The following is a 23,452-nucleotide window of genomic DNA, read 5'->3' as shown; positions in this document are numbered from 1 at the left end:
AAAGAGGACATAAAAACAACCTATAACAGAACAATATCATAAGAACTCTCTGCATATATTTTCTTTAAAATCATCCTCATAAGTTGCATTTTATTTTCCCACAATAACAGGGCTCACAGCAGGTTACAACTTATCGATGCAGCAAGGAATTCTTTCTGTGCTGCTCGGATTGCATCGGCAGAATCTCGTCCAGCAGAGCTGTTCAGGGTAGTCAGGGAATTAATTCAAACTCCTGACACCCTGAACTCTTTATTAGAGTCAACTACTGCCTGCTGTGATGCTTTTAATGACTTTTTTGCCGATAAAATCTCTTAGATAAGGGCTGATCTCGACGCCAGTTTTATAGCAGAACCACGACAAGAGGTGTCCAGTGCCTCTGGTAACAAGGTTATACTGGATCGCTTTGAGTTTGTAAATACCGACGATGTGGACAAGCTTCTTGGTTGTGTAAGAAGGATGACCTGCCCTCTCGACCCTTGCCCATCCTGGCTGACCGTTCAGGGAGGGGATGTAATAGCAATTTCATTACTTCGTATAATTAATTCATCCCTACAGGAGGGTTCATTTCCATCAGCCTTAAAACAGGCCATAGTGAAACCTATTTTGAAGAAACCCTCTCTTGACCCCCTACAAACGAGTAACTACAGACCGGTCTCTTTATTACCTTTTTTGGGTAAGGTGATTGAGAGGGCAGTTGCCTTCCAACTCCAAGCTGTCTTGGATGAAACTGATTATCTGGACCCATTTCAAACTGGCTTTATGGCGGGGTTCGGAGTTGAGACTGCCATGGGCGCCTTAGTCGATGATCTCCGTCTGAGTATTGACGGGGGGAGTGTGGCCCTGTTGGTGCTCTTGGACATCTCAGCGGCCTTCGATACCATTGACCATGGTATCCTTCTGGAACGCCTGAGAGAGTTAGGCATCGGCAGCACTGCGTTCCAGTGACTTCGGTCCTATTTCTTGTGAAGATTCCAGATGGTGAGGCTGGGGGACTGTTGCTCTCGTAAAAGAGCGCTAACATCTGGTGTCCCCCAGGGCACCATGCTGTCCCCCATGCTGTTTAACATTTACATGAAGCCGCTGGGAGAGATCATCCAAAGACATGGAGCTCGGTGTTATCAGTACGCTGATGACACCCAGATCTATCTCTCCATGTCTCCGACTGATCTAGTGACTAAGTATGGCACCTCTCCTCTAGACTCCTGCCTCGAGTCAGTAATGGGCTGGATGAGGGAAAACAAACTCAAGTTGAATCCAGAGAAAACAGAGGTACTCGTGATAGGTACCCCAAATCCAGACAGAGGAATTTGTCATCTGGTCCTGGATGGGGTCACACTTCCCCTAAAGGACAAAGTTCACAGTTTGGGAGTACTCCTGGATTCATCCTTATAGTTATCATCCCAAGTAGATGCGATAGCCAGGAGTGCTTGGTACCAGCTTAGGCTGATACGCCAGCTGTGTCCCTGTCTGGACCGAAAGGACCTTGAAACAGTAGTACACGCACTGGTAACCTCTCGCTTGGATTTCTGTAATGCGCTTTACATGGGGCTACCTTTGTACCAGGTTCGGAAGCTTCAATTAGTTCAAAATGCTGCAGCCAGATTAGTCACTGGAACCCCAAGAGCAGAACATATAACCCCAGTATTAAAAGTGTCAGCGCAACTGCTGGGGTCCAACAAGCACTGTCAGCGACTCCAACGAGTCCTGGGGTTAAATCAGACCCTTGGAGCAGAGCTGGCAAATTTCCAGAAGCCGAAGCGTGGCTCCAAGTCCAAGTTGGGATGACAGCAACTGGATGTCTTCAAGGAACTGCAGCAATGCAGGAACCTCCGGGGACACACAGCAAACCGATGCTGTAGCTTCTTCGGATAAACCACCAGAGAAACTAAGTCTCCCAAAGTGCTCTTTATTCACAGTGCTATTATACAAATCAAGATCTCTAAAACTCCAAACCATACCAATCCAACTCCTACTACAAACCCACACCACACCCTTGCAACCCCTGGGCTTATATAGTCTCCAGACCATGTGGTCTCCCAAACCCAGTGAGTTCAGGTGTGTAACCATGTCATGTGTCTCCTATGCAATCTAGACACATGGTTTCATCATCCATGGCTACGTGCACTTGGACACTGAAGTGTCCTTGAGCCAATGAGCTTCAGCTGTGCTGATCAGCCTTGCCACTCTGCTGAATGCTCATGGCCAAACACACACACATCAAGCATTTCCCTGTGTGCTGTGTTTTAACCCTTCAAATCCCTGACAAAAAGCTCTTCACTGGCTGCCAATTAGCTTCTGGGCTCAATACAAAGTGTTGGTTATCACCTATAAAGCCCTACATGGCTTGGGCCCGAGTTACTTGAGGGAGCGCCTCTCCCTACATAATCCGCCCCGCACACTCAGAACAACAGGCAAATATCTATTGGAATATCCTAGGGTGAGATTGTCTGCAACTCACCAATGAGCATTTACATCTACTGCTCCTGCATGTTGGAATGGACTCCCTGAGGAGATTCGTCTCAGTTCTTCCTTGGAAGCCTTTAAGAAAGCATTGAAGACTCACCTATTCCACTTGGCATATCCCCCTGATCCTTCATAGAGGTAATTATCCTCCTACTCCACCATCCTCCACTGTTATAAGTATCTGTGATGTTAATTTGTAATTATGAGATTGTAAAATGTGAGATTGTGAGCTTTCAATATGTTTTATAGGATGTTTTTATACAAGGTTCTTAGTGGAATTTTTTTTATTGTATATTATGCTGTAATACGATGTGTTGTACATCTGTATTTGCCTGTGAACCGCTTTGATCTTCTAGGAAAAGCGGTATAAAAATAAAGATTTATTATTATTATATTATTATTATGAAGAGTACAGATGAAAAAATATCCCCAAACGCCACACATGGGTCCTTGGTATCTGCTGGGATTTAGTTCCAGGACCCCCTGGAAACAAAAATGGATGCTCACATCCCATTATATACAATGGATAGCAACAAGGTGTAGTGGTTTGAGCACTGGACTTTGACTCCAGAGAACAGGATTTGAATCTCCACATGGCCATGAAAACCCACTGGGTGACCTTGGACAAATCACACTCTCTCAACCTCAAAGGATGGCAATGGCAAACTCTCTCTGAAGAAACCTGTCCTGTGATAGGGGTCTATCAAGATCACCATAAGTCGGAAATAATGAAGGCACACAACACACACATGGATAAAGAGGCCTGACTATGGGCTGAAACACTGGCACAAAGGGGCAGCCCAACACACCATGGTCCTGAGGGTACCCTCTGCTGCTGGCTCAAATAGGAGCAGAAAAGATCTGCTCCTTTTGGGGGCAGGTTTGGGCGGCCCGGAAGCAGCTTCAATGCAGCTTCCACGTGTCTTGGAGGTGTGAGTCGTCTAATGGCCACACCCCCAAGCTGTGCAGAAGTCTGTTCAGGCTCTATATAGCATTTAAAGATCAAAATGGTTTTAAATACAGTATTTATATGCAGTATATAAAGATACTGTATATAAACATATTATTATATACAGTATCCATATGTGAGAACTGAGATCTATTGGAGGGGCTCTCCTCCATGTCCCATCAGTATGAGAAATACATTATGAGAGGACATGGGAGAGGCTTTTTTCTGCAGTGGCACACTGGTTCTAAAATTCCCCTCACCTCCTCCAAGGCTTCATTAGCACCGATATTGGAATCATTTTAGCACTAAGTTAAAACTTGGCTTTTTTTTTTTAAGCCTTTAGGCTGACTTGATTTTATCCAGGAGGCAAATGTTTTATGATTATACTATTCAAGATTGTTATACTTCCAACAACAACTGGAGATATGGGCCTTCAAACAGCCAGGATCTGAGCCATATAGGCCTTTATAGGTCATCACTAGCAGTTTGAATTATGCCCTGAAAGGGACTAGTAGCTAGTGGAGTTGATGCAAGATATGGTTGCCTGTATCCATACCCAGTTAAGAATCAGCTCTCTGGGATAACTGAAGTTTTAACAAACTCTTCAAAAGCAGCCCCACATAGAGCACATTATAACAATCCAAACAGGATGTAACAAGATATGTATTACCATGGCCAGATCAGACTTTTCCAGGCCTGGTTGCAGTTGGCACACTAATAACTGTATACCCAAACTGCACAGGCCAACCCCATATTCTTCGACCTGCCTTTCAACTGACCAGAGGCACCTATATCTTGTCTGGATTAAGCTGTAATTAATTCACGCTCATCCAGTCCATTACATTACAGATGCCAGGCACTGTCCTAGCTATGGGAACAACATCCTTGGAATTAAGTGGAAGGGACTAATGGAGCTGAGCTTCATCAGTACACTGGTAACATCTGACAACCAAAATGCAGAACAACCTCTCCCATCAGTTTTATATATACATTAAATAGCATGGGGCACAAGACATATCCCTGAGGAACTCCACAAGCTAATGGCCAAGAAGTAGGAATCACTCAGTACCACCTTCTGAGATCACCCCTTCAGAAATCCAGGCTGCATCCCATAGATTTAATTCAGAAGGATACCATGGTCACTGGTTTAAAATGACACCGGAGGTCCATCAGAGCCAACAAGAACACACTCTATTCGTGAAGTCGGTCATCTGTCAATGTGTCCAAAGCTGTCTCCAGTCTATAATCAGGTCTTCAGCCAGATTGAAATGGATGTTTATAGTCTGCCTCATTCAGAAATCCCTGGAGCTAAGAGCTCACCACATTCTCTAGAACCTTGTTCAAAAATGGGATTGTGGAGACTGGCTGAGAGTTACCCAATATGGTAGGATCCAGAGAGAGTAGAGGGGTCAGTGTTCCTTTTAGGTTCTCCTGGGATGTACTAAGTTCTCATCTTTTGCTACTCTACTCAGAGAAGGACATGGCTCCTTTTTTGACAAGAATTAAAGTACAGTACCTACACTGACCCATGGATAAGTCTACCCATTTTTTGTGTTAATTTTTGACTAAAATTTTTAGATTTATACATGAGTATGCACAGTAGACCTACTGGATCATGAGAACTCAATGTTAAGGTACGTTCCACTGATCCAACTACAGGCCAGAACAGGCCTGGGAAGATGGCTTCCGAGAAGCTTGGGGGCGTGGCATTTAGACACTGGATTCCTCCAAGATGTCTGGAAGCTGCTCTGGATGACCAGATGCGGGTGGCTTCCAGCCACTCTGGGGTGTGATGTTTACATGCCACATGCCCCCCGAGTGGCTGGAAGCTACCCTGGGGTTGTGGCTGGGATGCCTAGGGTGGCTTTTTACCAGCCCAAATAGGAGTGGATCTTTTCCATTCCTATTTGGGCCGGCCTCAAAGTGGATTGAGGCCACAGCATGTGTTTACTGTGTCTCTGGAACGACTAGCTCTGGGGCAGCCCCAATCCACCCTTTTTTGGCAGTCTCTTCTGGCCATAAGTCTCCTGTAGCTGGAACTAATGATGACACTTGGACCATAGATTTAAAGTTACATGGAGAAGCAGAATTCTGTGTATACGCTTTCAATATTTCAGAGATGTTCCTGAGAATTTATAAGTGATCTATAACATCTTGTCAATTAGAATAAATCTTCCAGATTTATCCAATTTATTCTTAATGTATGTAACAATCAATCCATGTAGAAAACTGCTTGTTTGCAGGTATGAATTTGATTGTATTGAAAAACTTACAGTCAGTCAGATCAACTGAGAATAAAGAAAAACCACTCTTTATTTAGAAGGAAAAGATGCTTTTAAAATACACACACATACAAACACAAACACACACGTGGAGTTCAGATGACAGGGCTGATGGAAACAGAAATTTGCTCCTGCGTGTATTAACAAAATAAAAAAAGCAGAAAAGAGTAATGATAAATCCAAGATTTCCATTCCCCCCCCCCCCCCATAAAAACAAGAATTAGGCAACTTTGACATGGAATTGCATCTCCAACACTGCCTCCCTCATGAGTGCTCATCTTAAAAGCATGTAAGTGTATGGCTATTAATAACTGACTTCACCCACTCACAACCTCACTGTAGATTTCTTTGGAATCAATAAATTGCTTTAAAATGTTTAGCAGACATTTTGGTTTATCTTATACAAATGCTGTGGCTGGCTTCATCCCACTGATAGCAAGAGTTGTGTTTACAGCAACAAATTAGTCTCTTTGCTTCTGTTTTGATACAAAATTCAATAGCAAATATGTTTTCAAAAGCTCTGACTGTATTATTGGATCAAAGGAAAAGGAGCCAAAAGATTGTATTCACTAGGTTTTAAAATAACTGCGTTCTCATCTGTCTAGAAAGTGAGATTTTAAACTGTAGCATTCTAGTTGGACAGCCTGCATTATACATGTTATGGCAAGCCAAGCAAGTTGTGCTGATTATGATTTTTACCTTAATTTCCTCAAGGGTTTAATTTACTTCCAGGTCCAGAATTAAAATACCAATGCCTTGCGCATTTCCACTGAAATGGCAACTCCAAGAAAAATAAAATTTCACTGTGTTGTTTGTGCTTTGAACTACTGTTTGAAGATAGCCTATTTAGGAACACAATTATAGTGAACACAATTATAGTGAGTTCATGTTCTGGAGGGAGAATGATTCATACAGTGGGTCCTCCTTATCTGCTGACTTGCCATCTGTGGATTTGAGCATGGTAAAGGGTTTCCTTTGGCAAGATTGTGGAGGGCAGTGCTCATCTCCGTTACTAAGCCAAAAAGCCAGTGTTGTCAAGACGACTCCGTGCTCATGTGGCCAGCAAGACTGTTACCTTCCCATCGAAGTGATATCTCTTTATCTACTTGCACTTTTACATGCTTTCAAACTGCTAGAATGGCAGAAGCTAGGACTAGTGATGAGAGTTCACTCTGTCATGCAATCCCTGGGCCTCGAACTGCTCAACTTGCTTGAAAATCTGGGTGCTGTACTCTAAACATTTCTCCCCAACTCTGACATACTCCCATGACCTTGGTACATGGCCATCTGTAGCTGTTAATACATCCAGTTTCCATAAATTTACATAATGTTCCCTTAAAACTATCTTAAAATGATCATCACATCTTATTACAGTAAGTTCCATAAAATAATTAAACACTGTGCAAAGTAATTTTGTCTGTCCAGCATTTCCTGATCAGTTTCAATAGCTGACCATAGGTTTTTGTATTCTTAGAAAGGGAGAAAAATATTCATTTACATTTCTACTAGCAGAAAGGCGCAAAGACTTGGAATGATTACTGATAAAAGTCAAGGAAGAAGGTGCAAAGGCAGGTTTACAGCTGAATAATAAGGAAACAAAAATAATGACCGCAGATGATTTACATTACTATGAAAACTGAAATAGCTGAAGATTTTCCATACCCTGCCACAGACACTAATCAGAATGGAGACTGCAGTCAAGAAATCAGGAGATTAGTACTTGGAAAGGCAGCTATGAAGGAACTAGACAAGATTCTAAAATGTAAAGATATTTCATTGAATACTTAAGTTAGAATTATCCATTCTATTGTATTTTCAATTTATATTTATAGCTATGAAATCTGGACCTGCGTAGGGCTGTTGATGATAGGGTAACTTGGAAGTCTCTCATTCATAGGCTTACCATAAGTCAAAGTTGACTTGACAGTAATTAACAATGACAACTCATACCTGTTTTACCGATCCCATCATTCCATGAAGGACTTTTGTTAAAATCTTTTTGAACTGCAAATACAATATTTGCTATTATTGTTGTCTGCCTCCAAGTTGTTTCTGATTTATGGTGACCTCAAGACTAACCAATCATGGGATTTTATGGGACTGAGAGTATGTTCACATGTTGACACATGGAAAGATGTACTGGCCAGGCATGGCCAACCCATTTATGTAAGTCACAGAGACCACGAAGAAGAAATAGCTATAGCAACACAGATATGATGATGTAGCCATATCTCCAGATGCCACCTCTCAAAAACCTTACCATTTAAGCCATGTAGCTCCCCCAACAGACGAATTTCCAAGGTGCTGGAGGGTGGGGTGGTAAGCCTTCTCCTGGCAGTGGAGCATACCATAACAGACAAGGGCACTTGCACATCTAGTCATAGCTGCCACTGTGGCTCTCCTGCTACTGGGAGAGGCTGAGTGTATCACAGTCCACTGCCTCACTCTTCAGCACCTTAGAAATTCTTCTGTGGAGGGAGACTACATGGCTTAAAAGGTAGTTTTTTGCAATCACTTTCAGTCATTGCATAATGACCATAAAAAGTGAATCTGGGTAATTATGATGCCATATGCAAGGCTTCCAACATGTAATTTCTGAACAGAATGCCAGCCCCCAACACTAGTGAGACAGGACATTTTGTAGAGCCATACTAATTCTTTGTAACAAAACTTATTCTCATTATTAAAAAAACAATTTTGCTTTAATTAAATGTGTTTCCAATTTACCCCAGAACAGACACTAAACTAACTGGCCCCCAGTTTCCTAGCTATATTGAGGTTTTGTCTTAAAAGTCAGGGTAACAAAGACTAATTTTTGGGCCAAGCTACATATTTTGTTACATGCTTTGCTATTCCACATTTTTTATTTTTAAATATTCAGACATATTTAAATAATATTTAAAGAAGTATTTAAATATCCAGACACTAAGCCTTAGAAATATATCATTTCTATTTCTTCAGACTCCTGAAAAAAATAAATGAGCCCACACACCCTTGGGGTATCTATCTTACATCATCCACAGTGAAGTCAGTAAAATTTTTTGATATTCACAGCAATTTTCCTTTTCTCCCTTTGAACAATATATATTTTTAGCAACACAATTTTCAGGATTCTTTTACTTAAATTCTTTATTTTAAACTTAAAATATAAGTTTTACCATATAGCTTACCAGAGATTGGGCTCATATTTCATTTGAACAAAATTTTGTTTTTTAAAGGAAGCCCATTTTCCTTTTAAAAAAGCATTCTCAGTTGTGTATGTTGGTTCATATTTATGAAACCTGCTCTAAAAATCTGCAGCATGTTGCCAGAGGAACAGATACAATTTTCTTAGAAGAATTTGTGGTATATCAGTTTCACTCTCCCAGTGAAGTTACCTTCTTTGCTTTCAGTTGCTAAGAAAAAAATTACTGCTGCAACAATTATTTCATCCTTTTCCAGTAATGGAGTGTGTGTGTGTGTGTGTGTGTGTGTGTGTGTGTGTGTGTAGACAGACAGAAAGACAGACAGTGACAAAGGCAGAATTATATGTGTGTGTGCGAGAGGGAGGTCTTGTTAGCTTTGGAGAAAATACCCTCTAATTCAGAACCTGGTTTACTTTAGCCTTTTATTTGTTAATAATAAAAAGCATCTAATTTGCATCTCAATAATAACAATCCCCCCCCCCCCCCGAGTTCTAACTCTGTAAATCCTTTAACATATGCTGGGGCTACTGTGGGCTGGGCAAACACGATTTGCAAAGGCTATTGCAGAAGCTTTTGCTTCATTCTGGGCAGTTAATAATATTAATAAGTAATAATTTCAGAAGCTAAAATAAAAGGCTTCTGAAAGAAGACTTTTAGTTCTCATTAGTGCTGACTTTCTGCAAATTAAAAATTTAAAGCTGATCCAGTCGCTGTTCCCAGGGGCGTCATTCCACATTTGGTCACAAGGAAGATTCAGTTATTTGCAATTCTGCTTTTTCACCCACTATCTTTTGTGTAGCTGCAAAGGTCTTTTGGTTGCTCTAAGCAAGAGTGTAGCTAACTTGCTTATTAGAAATATGTCAAGTTAAGGGCAAAATCTTAGATGTGTGATGAGCACAAACACAGATATAAATCAATGTAACATTTTTAATTGTAAGCTAAATCTTTTGAAGGATTACACTAGTACAGACAAAGGCAGAAACAAATGTAATTTTTTTAAGGAATCTAATTATGTTTTCCAATGGAATCCTTTTTATCTCTGGGGACACTCTGCTGTTTTCTTAATTCAAATCTTCAAAGCTAATCAGAAGGTTATCAAAACTCAATTATATTCAATAGTACAACAGCAGCTAATATCTGGTGACTATCTTAAATAAATCCAAACTGGTGGGGTTACTAGCAAAGCAGTTATGCAGATGTAGTTCAGTTCTGTAAACAACAATATAGACTATTACTGAAAATTTATCTAATGCCAGCAGAGTGCCAGGTGCTATATGCAGCACTTCAGCCATATCTTAACTGTTTCAAAGCCTATGAGTTTGGGTGAGAACATACAATAAGGTAAAATGTACAGTCACTCCAGAATGTTTTAATATAAGAGAATAAAGAAATTTATAGGGCTTATATGATTTTATCTGATCTATGAAGTATTATCTTCAGCTGGCAGGTATACATATACATGGATTCGGAGCAGAATAAACTGTAAAAGATGGAGTACAGTAGCAACAACATATGAAAAGTATAGTCTGTAACCATTCAGTAAGATCTCACCTCTCTAAAAAATAAACACAGAGACCAATCACAAAGCAGTCTCAGTTGCCAATCCTTTGTCTGTTCTTGTCTGCTTACTCAACCCTTGTGGTTTAAGTTGCTCCTGCTTTCCTGCTTTCTGTGGACCATATCTTCAGGATCAGTAGTTATGCCCCATTTTTCCAACCTTCAAACGATGCTATTCCTTTTTATTTTTCTCTATTTAGTTAGCTCTGTATGCTGTGTGAGAGCAAATTACTCTAGCATGTGTGTTCTTTTATATTTCTTTTAATAAAAGTCCATGCCTATCCCTATGAAAATTAATGAGAGGCAAGTCTTTCTTTCTTTCTTTCTTTCTTTTTTTAATTTTTTTTTTTTGCACAAGCAAACAGGTTTTATAATAGAACTTTCTTTTTTGCTTTTCCACAACAGCATATGAATAACTGGAAGAGAAAGAAAATATATATTTTGCAGAATTCATTCTGCATGAGCTGTCATTTCAGACTACCAAACATATCCCAGGTGACTGTATAAATATTCACTATTGCACACTGGGTACAAGGGCCACATTTCAACCACAAAACTAATCCTTTAAATATATTCCAGCCAACTATCACAGTAAACATCTATGAAGAAGTAAAGTGGTGTTGTGATAGATAAACTAAGGCTGAAATGAAATGTTGGAACCAAGGAGGCTGAACAGCATACATCATGGGGGTGGGAGGAATCAGTTTAGGGCAATGGTGGTCCTGCAACAGAAGCTTCCTAGATTAAAATAAAGTCTTAAATTCAACTTTCTGAGACAATCTTGCCCTGTAGGGGTGTGTAGAAAGAAATGCTGAGTGAATTTGAAGTTCATCCAGCTTACTTCCTGCAAGATTTCGAATATTAAACATCTGCCTTAGTAGCATCAACCTTGCTAGAAGTTCATTAACTGAAATAGGTAGCAACGACTCTAATAAAAATTTGATAGCACCAGCTCACACTTTACTGAGAATCTCATAGTCTGTTACATTAAGGGGAGAAGATGTATCCATCAGGGAGTGTATGGGACATACAACTGATCTTTCTTGGCTAAAAACATCTAGTCTAGACTATATTATTGATTGGTTAGAGTATTTCTCAGCATATATTTGTATGTTCATTAACATGTATTCTTCACATACTTCCAAGAATTATATTCTCAGTACTCTTGATTCTAACAGTATTTGGAAGTTCCACCTTTTTCTAATATTTCATAGGACTGTTCAACTGTGCAGTGCTATCCCTTTCACAGAAACCTTGCACAATAACCCAAAGGCGAACTATCACAGGTTTTCTGGGTCTGAAAGTGTGTAACCTGCCCAAGTTAACCCACTGGGTTTTCATGACTGAGTGGGGAATCAAAGCCTGGTCTCTAGCATTGTATAGCATTGCTAATGACACAGTTGAACAGGCCTGTGGAATATAAGAAAAGGATTCTTCCAAATATTGTAAGAATCAAAAGTACTGTAAGAATTATTGCTTATAGACCACATAGATGTATTCAAAAACATGTGTTTTAAGAGAAATCATATGCCTTGGAGGTTGCTTCCTCTTCTCTTCATGAACATTGGTAAAAATCCATAGGGTTCTCACAGTTAAGGATGAAAATATAACATCAGAAAACTCATCAGAAAAATCTCATTGGATTTTTTTTACAGGTTTGGCAATTATGCTTTAGTAAAGTGAGTACCTCAGGGGAAAGCAATGGCAAACCCCACTGCCAAGAAAACCCCATGATAGGTTGACCTTAATATCACCATAAGTCAGAAATGACTTGAAGGCACACAATCACAACAAAAGTGAGAGTCACTGTGGGGTAGGTTTGAGTGTTGGACTATGACTCTAGAGGCCAGGGTTTGATTCCTTGCTAAGCCATGAAAAACCCTTTAGGTTACCTTGGGCAAATTACACACTCTTAGACCCAGAAAACCCTATGATAGGTTTGCCTTAGGGTCATCATATGTCAGAAACAATTTGAAGACACACAACAATAAAAGTGTTTCGTGTATTAGCTTTGAAAGAAATGATTAAGTTAATGTTGGCTATGTGTCTCCATGAAATCTTATACAATGCTTCCTCTTTTTGCTTATTGTCGTAGGAATCTCTCCTGCTGTCTGGGTCCATTGTGGAATGAGATCCAAGAGATAGGAATTTCTGGTTAGGAGCGCACGCACACACACACACACACACATACACACGACATATGAGGGATATGAGTTCCCCATTTCACAGATGACACATGAGGAATAGGAGACTCCTAATTAATTCAGGACAAAATATGCACAATCTTCTTAAATTCAGCCTCTATCCCAATGGACAGGAGAATGGGCAATGTAACACAAATACTCAAAAAGGGATTTGGGGTGTTATCCAGATAATTATGAGCCTTACAAGACTTACTGTTCGTCCATGTTAATTGTGGACAGCACTAGAATGAAGCAACATTGTCAAGAAGTGCAAGCCTGGCAGAAAAAAAATCAGTATGGCTTCTGAAGAGATACGTATCTCATTAACCTTTTAGAATTCCATGGAAGTGTCAATAAATGGAATGATAGACCAGTTGTTCTCAACCTTCCTAATGCCGCAATCTTTTAATACAGTTCCTCATGTTGTGGTGACCCCCAATCATAAAAATATTTCCATTGCTACTTCATAACTGTAATTTTGTGACTGTTTTCCAATGGTCATAGGCGACCCCTGTGAAAGGGTTGCGACCCACAAATTGAGAACCACTGTGATAGACCTTGTTTATATGGACTTCCAAAAGACTTTGAAGAACTGGAAAAATTCCCTTTTGGAGTTGTAAGCATCTGAACATCCCCTAATATTTTTATTAATCCAGCCATAGTTTGATGTACCAATACACGCCAGCATTAGCGAATGTGGTTGTGATGACACACATAGCACTGGAACAGGTAACGTGAATGACATGTAGACCCAGTCAAGTGGAAAGGCACAGGGATGGAGGAGATGCTGGAAGAGTGCTGCCATACCCCACCCCTCTAGTCTGCATTTATGACGGAAACCGAAAGCCAAAAGATGAGTTCTTCCAGATCAAACAAGATTAGAGTCCCCTTTTCACCTCTTGTGTATTCCTAAACACCCCTTCCTGCTCTCTCATTCCTGGGGAGTCCAGATCTTGTCTAGGTGTTGTAAAGCCTATGAAGTATCATCGATCAAAATCAACCCCCTCTCATCTCTTGAGTATCAAAACAAACTCTATTTTGGGAACCTTCTCAGGTTCTGCTGAGTGGCAATCAAGCTTTTGGTTTCTTACAGAATCTCTATATATTGGGATTGGCTTCAAGATATAAATAGCACCCCAAAACCTAACCATTTTGATGCAGTCTGCCCCTCCCCCCCAGCATGGTGATTGTCACCCTCAGACTTCAGTCTGAGTCACCAAACCTTTGTCTTTTTTTGTCTGCTTACTCAAGCCTTGTGGTTTAAGTTGCTCCTGCTTTCCTGCTTTCTGTGGACCATATCTTCAGGATCAGTAGTTATACCCCATTTTTCCAACCTTCAAACACTGCTATTCCTTTTTATTTTTCTATATTTAGTTAGCTCTGTATGCTGTGTGAGAGAGCAAATTACTCTAGCATGTGTGTTCTTTTATATCTCTTTTAATAAAAAGTCCATGTATTCTCCATGCCTGGTGTCTCTATCAGTTATTACTGTTATAGCTGCTGCCCCGTTGTTGCATATTACCTCTCTTGCAAAGCCATGCTAAACACTCCCCAAATTAATTAAAGATAGTTTGCAACTGTCAGTGGAGGCTCTACAAGCCCCACACAATTAAGTTAAAAGACTGGAAACTGGTTATAAAAGGAAAGAAAGCATAGGAATAAGAGTAGTTGTAATGAGGGGGTCAAGTCATGGGTCTCTTAGATTTGTATGGATAACAACTATTTTAATAAATTACCTGGTTAGGAGGAAGTGGTGAAAAGGCTAAGTTTTCTGATGACACCAAATTATTTAGGGTGGCTAGAATGAAAACAGATTATGAAAAGCTGCAAACAGATCTCTACAAACTAGTGGAATAGGTATTAAAATGGCAAATAAGATTTAGTATCAGTGGATGGAGGCACATTCTACCAGTCGAGTACAGGATAGCCCTCTGGCCCTCTATGGGAATTAAGAATCTAAAAAATTTAAAAATTAAAATTCTTACTGTTTTTTTTAAAGTATCCTTAACTTTAAAGCCCCCCCCCCCCCACACACACACATTCTTCCTCCAAAACAGCACTATTAGCTTCACAACAAGAATGTGAGACACACTGTGCTAAATAGCAGTGGCCTTACAGTGAGGTTTATCGCTGGCCAGGGATTTGAACCTGTGCTGCCCTTGTTTAACACCAACATTTTATTCACTGTATCACATTGGCTCATGGGCACAGTTAAATAAAAAAAATAGGGAAAACAATTGTATGTACACGTCTGCATTTTTGTGTGTGTCCTTAAAAATAGGAAAGAGACAATGAGAACTCAAAGACCAAGATTTCCAAGTACACCTAATGATTTTAGAAGTACTGTATTTAGCAGATTCAGACATACATAGGCATACATTGTGATCACAATATAACAATATGAAACATGAAGAAATACTGCTTGTAATCCTATCCCTCAAAAGCAGAATAAACTGCTTTTAAATTATGCCACTACTTTGTCATATGTGTATGTAGTATGTGTGTGTGCATGCACATGCATAACGATATTGGATTATTTTGCATGTTATTATAGTGCTAGATGAATACTCATGGGAAGAAAATTACAAGTTTCTCAGAACATCTATATAAGAATGAAATATAAAAGGCAGAAATTCTCATTACTGAGCTATTGTTATATTTTAAAAAATACACCTTCTTACCGAATTGATCCAATCATATAAGGCTGTGCCAGCTGCACTACGATAGCACCGCTGCCTAGCTGATGGCACGTATACCCAGAATCCCAGTCATAATTCTTTGTGTCTCCATTCAACAAGGCATTACGACTTCGGCTTACACCCTCAATCACACTGGCACAATCTGCAACTGTTGCAACATTCTCAGTGGGAACTGAAATTAAAATACAAAAATGATCAAAGCCTGAAACAGACAACTCAGCACCATAGTATTCTGGAGGAGAATAAAAATAAGCAAAAAATATTGCTAGTACAGTAAGCCAAGAGGTTACATTTCACAGCGTAGAATAAAAGTGAATAAACACAGAGGGAGCAATCTGAACCAGATTAGGTCAAATCTTTTAACACCAAGGTAGTCTTGGAAACAAAACATTATTCATTGCAAACAAACATTCAGATATATTTGTATACATCATTAAATGGTTAAGGTATTCCTCGTTGACAAGGTTGTCAAATTGTGTCCGGTCATGAGGGGCGGTGCTCATCTCCTTTACTAAACCAAAGAACCAGTGTTGTCATAGACTACTCTGTGATCATGTGGCCGGCATAATTGCACAGAATGCTGTTTACCTTCCCATTGGAGTGATAGCTATTTATCTACTTGCATTTGTATGCTTTCAAACCGCTAGGCTGGCACAAGCTGGGACTAATCAATTACAATATGATCAAATGAACTCAAAATTAAGAATTACTCTGAAAAAGAGGTAATGTGTTTGATTGGAAAGACACAGAAAGGCACTGCGATGAGGAACAGTTGGTGGCCATTCACCATCACAACAAATGGATAATAGATGTAGAAATAACCCAAGGACAGGCATTCTCAAGAGATCCTTCTTGTCCATACAATTGAAACATGCATGATCAACAGATTCAGAAAGAATGAGATAGGCACTAAAGAAAAAGGAAATGGTGCAATAGAATTTCTCAATGCAAAAATTATCAGACAAGTTTTATCTTTATACAGTACAATTTTATCATTTTTGGTGTTACTATTCCAAACATTTCAGGTTCTGTGAAATGTGCTACTTTAGAAATTCACAAGGGAAGAAGACAACGTATTCATATGTAGATTGCCAAAATAAGATTTACTCTACAAGTGAGGACTTTTGCTCATTCAAGTGTCTATGAAAGAAATGGCATGGGTGTACTGGGAAATATTGCTTTCAACAACAATCCAGCAAGGCACAGCACCTGACATTTAGACCGAGAAATGTCAAAAAGGAAATTCAAACTGCCTACTGAAATTTTCTGTTGTGGTTTGTATCAGGTGACTTTGGTTGTACCACAAAGTACACGAGGTTAGTACTGGGCTATCTTACAGTCATACTGCATTTTGCCCAGGTCTCTTTTAGCCATTCAGATCAAATAAGGAAAAAAACTCTTGAAAGCAGTATACATTATTATACAATTGTGAGATCTTGAACATCCTTAAGATGGAATTCTGTTGGTACACTTTGCTGGTCCTCAAGGAACTGTGTAAGCCAGTATTCTCAGATTACCTAGTTTTGAGGACTTCACCTGGAAGACTGGCATTGGAAAATAGTGTGCTTGGAGCCAATAGCTTTCCCCTCTCTGTGATGATGATTTTGCCTGCCTCCCTTTTTGTCATATCCATGGACCCTTTTCTCTTGCTCTTGAACCTACTGCCTATGCTAGTGTAGTTACTCAACAGGATTTCAGTTATACTTATTGCCTCACTGAAGGAAACAGTTGACCCTGTTACCTTTGTAATGACACTGCAGAAGAATTTCAATAACTCCATCAAATCAAGTTCAAAAAACAAAGTTATCAATGTCTAGTTTTTGTTCCTAATTCAACTGCTATAGTAAACCATTTAGAGATATTGTGCAAACAGCTTTATTAGACTTTCCCCCAGGATTACTGAACTGTACCACTTTTACAGAGTCTCATTCTAAAAGAGAGGAAGGATAAATACCAACATGTAAATAAACTGAATAAACATCAACATGTGCCCATCTGGGACTCCCCCATTCACAACAATGCTGAAAAACTAATACTTCACAAATCCCTAATTATACATGTAACCAAAACATGAAAAACACTGTCAGCATTTTAGTAGCAATCCTGAATCACAATGTACAACCAGATGTAAGGCAAAACAAAAATGATACTTGGCTCTGTCTTCTTCCTGGCAGACAGAGATTTTCCTTACAAAAACCTTCTCTTGTCCACACAGACCTAGATGGTACCAGCTCTTTTGCACTGAATCTATCTTCAGATTCATTTTTTCAGGAAGCGTTTGCATAATTCCACACTCTTAAATATGCACATCAGTATTTGTTTATATTCATCCCTTTACCAATTCTTTGATCCTTCTCCTGTGCTCTTATTTCTCTGCTATCCAATGTCAAATTATAAACTCTTTGGGCACAGTCAACCTTTATCTATACTGTTAAGCACCTTGCACATTTATTTATCAAAACGCATTCTGCCTTTCAACAAGGCTTCTAAAGTGGCTCACAAGAGCTCTGTATAAATAATGCATTATACAAATGTATATGTGGTAAAATAATTTAACTGTTTCTCTTTGGCTTGAAATTGGAGATAAGCATTTCTAAGTCAAAAATCACCAACTCTGAAATAGGAGTGGTAAACATATGGTCCTGCACATACTGCTGAACTGCATCTCCCAGTACACCAATAAAGAGGAATGTTGGGAGATGAAATGTAAAAACATCTGTAATACTGCATGATTCACAGTTCTGTAGTTTAAAACCCATATACAGTGTGCCCTTGGCTTATGCGGGGGATCCATTCCGGACGCCCCCCCATGTAAGCCGAATAGCGCATAAGCTCAAGTCCCCATCCATTCACCTGTCACGTGGCTTCTGCGTAAGATGGAAGCTGCATATGGGGCGCCTGGCTATAGCGCAAGTGCACTATAATTATTATTTAAAAATAAAATGAAGGCATCTAGAAACCAAATATGACTAATATTTTCTTAATCCAAATTTCTTGTCAAATTCTTTTTATTGTGCTACTGAAAAGCTATTATGTGTTTCAGAACATTGAAAATGACTACAGTTATACATTAATTTGTTCACATGCACTGAGGTGTGTACTGGTTTTAAGGATATATTCTTGACGTCCAGTTTACTGTTTAAATATTATCTTTTATCAACACAACTAAAAATAATTACTTAAAAACACCTGAACTTTAAGCTTAAATATATAATTTTCTCTAAAAGAATGTCTTGATGCATGCTACATTAGTGATGGAAAACCTTTTTGTCCTATTTCATACAATGGGAAATGAGAGAGCAACCAAATAATTGCAACGCACAGAAGGTACCATACTGTTTCTTCTCCCAAGGGAAGGCTGCCACTCCCCATTTTGAATGTTCATTATCATCTTTCATACCCGCCTGATAAATTTATTAAAAACACCATCTGGTAGGGACTTTGCTCTGTGCTATATTTTTCAATCTTTAGGTTCTCTTTTCTTTTCCCTGTGGAATTTTTGCCTCAATTTGTGTCACTTTGTTTACAAAAGTGTACTGCCAAAACTAACAGTGCCTTGTCCCTATATTTTTCTGAGCCTTTTCCTTGTCCTTCAACTAGCCATGTATTATAAGTTATACATGATTCGGGGGGAGGGGGGAGAACATGATACAATACAAGGTCAGATCCAATTTTTCTCACTCTTTGTGCTCACAGTACTTCTGCACAAATTTAATGTCTTGTCACAGAATGCAAAATGTTCCATGTTAATCAAATGCAGACATTCTGGAAGTAAGCAAAACTTTAAAATTACCAAAGCAAAACAGCTGCATGATGGTGGTGGTGGATATGATTTGTGTATTATTCTTTCCAGCTTACTCTACTCACTGATGGTCAACAGATTGCCAACATATTTAATTCTGACACAATGAAGTTTTAAAAGGTAGTATCATTTTCAGCACATGACTTGAAGGCTATTCATAATAACTATATTTGAAGATAAGATGACATGCAATTTTACTGTCTTCAATGATATCTGGTGACAAATGACTGAAGGGAAAAAATTCAGTCAGGCATTTGTCTTCTCTTAAGTATTTTGCACCTTACTTTCTTTGTAATAGGATTTTAAAAAAAAGCCAGGGGATTTTATTTGATGTGGATTGAATTCTGTTCTATATTAGCTGAGATACCATTATGACCACTCTACCAAATCTGGATTTACTTGCTCAGTACAACTTATTCATCTATAGAAAAATGTAAACCCACTATAGTAATTATTACTTTCCATCAAATAAGAAAATGTTACGGTAGAACATTGTTTATTCATGTATCTAATTCTTATGTACAACGGGGGAAGATTTATTTTAAAGTAAAAGGAAGTGGGGAATAGAAAAGAGCTGAACAACTTCCCTACTGTACCTTAGAAATATGAGACACTCATATCATTTGTCAGAACTGAACCAGCAAGGTTTTTGGATAGTGATGGTCGTGGAATAACCCTGCCCATGCACTCACAGAAAGGGATGAGACAAGGGCTGGATGGGTAACATCTACATGGTAAATCAGGCCCAGGGGCCACAGGTTGCTAAATAGTAATTGGCGAAGGTGTCCTGGATTTCAGACTGCAGTCTTTCCAGCACTACCTAGAGAAGTTGTGGATTTCACACACCAACTGAGACAACAAACAAGTAACCCCTAAGCTGAAATGCTTCTTTCAAATTCCATCAGTTAGGGCAGTTTCTTCTCAGTTTAGCTCATATCTGGCTTGAGAATATGGAGTAATATGGGGAACTAAGAGCCGAAACAGAGAGGCAGTAAGCCCCAGCTTCCTGGTGGCATGGGGAAGTGGTGTTCAGATGGCACATGCCCACATTCTGCTGGGAAGCCGCATGGCTGACCAAATGTGTACTGGTATTCTGGTAGCACAGTGTTTACACATGCCATGCTGCAGAAACACCAAAAGACTGTGGCAGTGGTGGAAAAGACCACAAAAAGGACTGGTAATTTGACGCTTCTTTTTTGTGGTGGCAAACCATTGGAGTGGGTCCGCAGTGTGCGGTTGCCATGGCACCCACCTGACTCTTTCTGGGTCAGGATCACATCACCTCTTTGGGCCATTCTGTTTCGGCCCTCGGTTAGATAAGCCACTTCTCCAGCTCTGTATATCCCTTTCATGTTAAGAAAGACCCTCTTCGTTTTGTTTACAAAAGAACAGAGAAATATGGTTTCTCAAACATATCCAGTCTGATACTTTTTATGGTGATAAAACCTATGCAGGCTTTGTAAATGGGGGTGGGATCAGCATCAACAGATTTTCAGGCTCTTGTCTATTATGAAAATGCCTTTGGCTTTCTTTTCTTAAGCACTTAATCATTATCAAAATAACTGTAGAAATTAACTTTGTCAAATTTCTGGATCCTTTGTATTTTGCAGACAAAATTATGGAATGTCAAATTATGATTACCAAACCAAAGCAACTGGATAAATGTATGGATATTCACTCTGGAAAACTGTCATTCAGATACCACTAATCAAAGCAATATAAAGCAGATCATATAATATAACAGATGTTATCAGTACTATCATAGAGGATACACTGTTCTTGAGCTAGCCAGAAGTGTTCCCTAGTCCATGTAAGATTGCACAGAAGAAAGCTCATTTAGCACAGTATAGACTATGAGTGAAATTCCCTCTTCACACTCTTCAGACTTCAGCTGTATTCCTTTTGTGTCCTCTGACAAGCCACTTATTCTCCAAACCAAAGTCTCCCTTTCTTCATTGTGAGGATAATAATACTGAATTTTCTTATTGACATAATGGATATGAAATGCATTGAATTCATAAAATACAGTAGGTAGATGCCATGGATATTTTGAAGCTGCATGTATACAAGTGGAAATTAACAAGACACACATTGAAGATCATCATTTTTAAGGGTATTGGTACATAAAAGGTCTTTGAAAAGTAACAGTTTTTGCTACTGTTCTGGAAAGGAAAAAAAAAGCAAATCTGAACTATGAGGGTAGACGAAAAATGTACAGCAGTAAATAAAACTGGCCATGTGTTTCATCTTCACTGTAGAGGGGAAGTCCCAGCAGTATTTATATGGTCTTAAAATTTTCATTAATTTCCTAAGGGTATGCTTACTGAAAACCCAACAGATGTTGCTAGGAAAACCTGTGCAAATTTGAAAGACGGCTAACCTTTAAAGGGGAAAGAAAGAACAGGATGGCAACTACTTCATGCAGAGAAGGCATTAAACTGGACAAGGAAACAGCACCTGCTGAACGCCTCACTAAGTGAAAGGCAGAATAATATTTCACAACACCAAGGTGCATTACTAAGAAATTGATTTGACTTTTTCCCTTTGTTGGATGTTTAAATGATTTTTATAATAACTGCCACCAAGCAAAAGACAAATGAGTGATTATTTATTCATTTTTTCACTCATCCGACATTTTAAACAATTTCTCTTAAGGCACAAAAGAATGCACAAATGAGGGTACAGTGATTCATATGTTCTGGGAAGCATTCCTTAGAGGATAACCAAGGACATCTGATTTTTTTATCTCTATCACCTGCTCTGTACCCATTATTCACTATTTTACCGATTACTCACAGTTTTGTCCTGTGGAGTGTTACATAGTCGCACAAAGACAATGAACTGAAAGAGACCAGAAAGACTACACACATAGAGGTCTTAAAAGTTTCCTCCAACTCGATCGCCAAATGACTTTATCAAGTCCACAAAGACAAATTAGGAGATTCTTAGACCTCTTTTGCTTTCAATGTCTTCAATATTATGATCAATCAGAAGGGTCACTAATAATAAGCAATTCTAAAACTGAACATATAAGAGCAGTGTTCTTGTTTTCTTCCCCACTACCCCCAAACTGAACAGCTGCTAAGAGTTTACTCTAAATAGAGCTCTTGTTCTGATTCATTACTCTTTTGTGAGGGCTCTCTGAGACTTCCACAGCAAATACAGTTGGCCCTTCTTATACACGATATTTTATACACAGATTCAAGAATCCACGGTTTGAAAATGTTACAAAAAAGTATAAATTTCAAATATCAAACCTTGATTTTCCATTTTTTATAAGGGACACCATTTTGCTATGTCAAGATCTGGACACTACTTAAGGCAGTAACAAGGAAAGTGTGTCTCGTGGCTCCAGGGACATTCTTGTGGGGCCAAGGGATAAAAGATTCCCTCCAAATGCTTTCTAGATGGCATGGGAGGCATTTTCTCCACTTTATGCCAATATAGGCTCAGGAGGTATCTTTTTTTTTAACAACAAGTTAAGTTAACATCCATTCATTTCCTCTTGTTAAAGGGCATGGGGGATTTGGGGGGGGGTATGCTTTGTGTTTTTTTAGTTGGAGGTATGGTGGGGCATGTGGCCTTCCAAGGTCTCCTAGCCTTCCACAGTTGTCTACCCCTGACTTAAAGGAACAAAATTATACAGAGAATACTGGCAACGCCCAAGTTGTTTCCATATTTGCATTAGTTTTATCTTCCCCTCCTTGAAAAAACTTACTTTGTACCATGAGGATTGCAAGATTCATAGATTTTATTAGAAGAATTTACATTGTACTGCCTAGAAAATCTGACTGCTGCCTAAAAGTAAAACCTCAGTTGAAAACCCATGCTCTGGTTATTATTTGAAGTTATTCTGTCATAAAGGAAAGGAAATCTGCATAAACCACTGTCATGTATTTATTTATTCCATTTATGTGTTGCCTTTCTCTCAGAGTGGGACTCAAAGCAGCTCCCAGAGAGAGTCAACAGAAATGTAGAAACAATTAATGTCACCACATTAAACAGTATAAAATCATTTAAAAAACAGACAAAAGTTTAAAAATATAAATTACACTCGCTAATAAGAAGCTCCCCCACTTAAACATTAATAGCCTGCTTAAATAAAAATGTATCTGCCTGCCAGCAAAAGGAAAGCAGAGAGGGGATCAGCCTAGCCTCCTACGGAAGGGAGCTCCAGAGAGTGGGAGCAGCTACCAAGAAAGCTCTCTCTCGTGTCCTCACTAAGAAAACCTGTGATGGTGGAGAAACTGAGAGATCTTAGGCCTCTGGCAGGTTCGTATGGATACGGTTTTTTAGACAGTCCGGACCTAAGCCATATAGGGCTTTATAGGT

The 23,452-nt window shown here is 39.2% G+C and overlaps 1 protein-coding gene across 5 annotated transcripts in view; it reads right to left on the bottom strand.

Moving 5' to 3' along the window:
- The window catches only part of BTBD9 (BTB domain containing 9), a 302,994-nt gene that overhangs the window by 150,932 nt on the left and 128,610 nt on the right, over positions 1-23,452 (bottom strand). For all 5 annotated transcript variants that reach the window (XM_089529595.1, XM_089529597.1, XM_089529598.1 and 2 more), the window contains one exon: positions 15,301-15,490. In XM_089529595.1, coding sequence (XP_089385721.1) covers positions 15,301-15,490 — 190 coding nt within the window. The remainder of the gene's footprint in view (positions 1-15,300; positions 15,491-23,452) is intronic.

The sequence above is a fragment of the Sceloporus occidentalis genome, unplaced genomic scaffold, assembly GCF_023333645.1.
Source record: "Sceloporus occidentalis isolate IW3139 unplaced genomic scaffold, rSceOcc1.0.p SCAF_6, whole genome shotgun sequence".
Lineage (NCBI taxonomy): Eukaryota > Metazoa > Chordata > Lepidosauria > Squamata > Phrynosomatidae > Sceloporus > Sceloporus occidentalis.
Note: the sequence above shows the minus strand (reverse complement) of the source record. Positions and strands in the feature narration are given on the sequence as shown.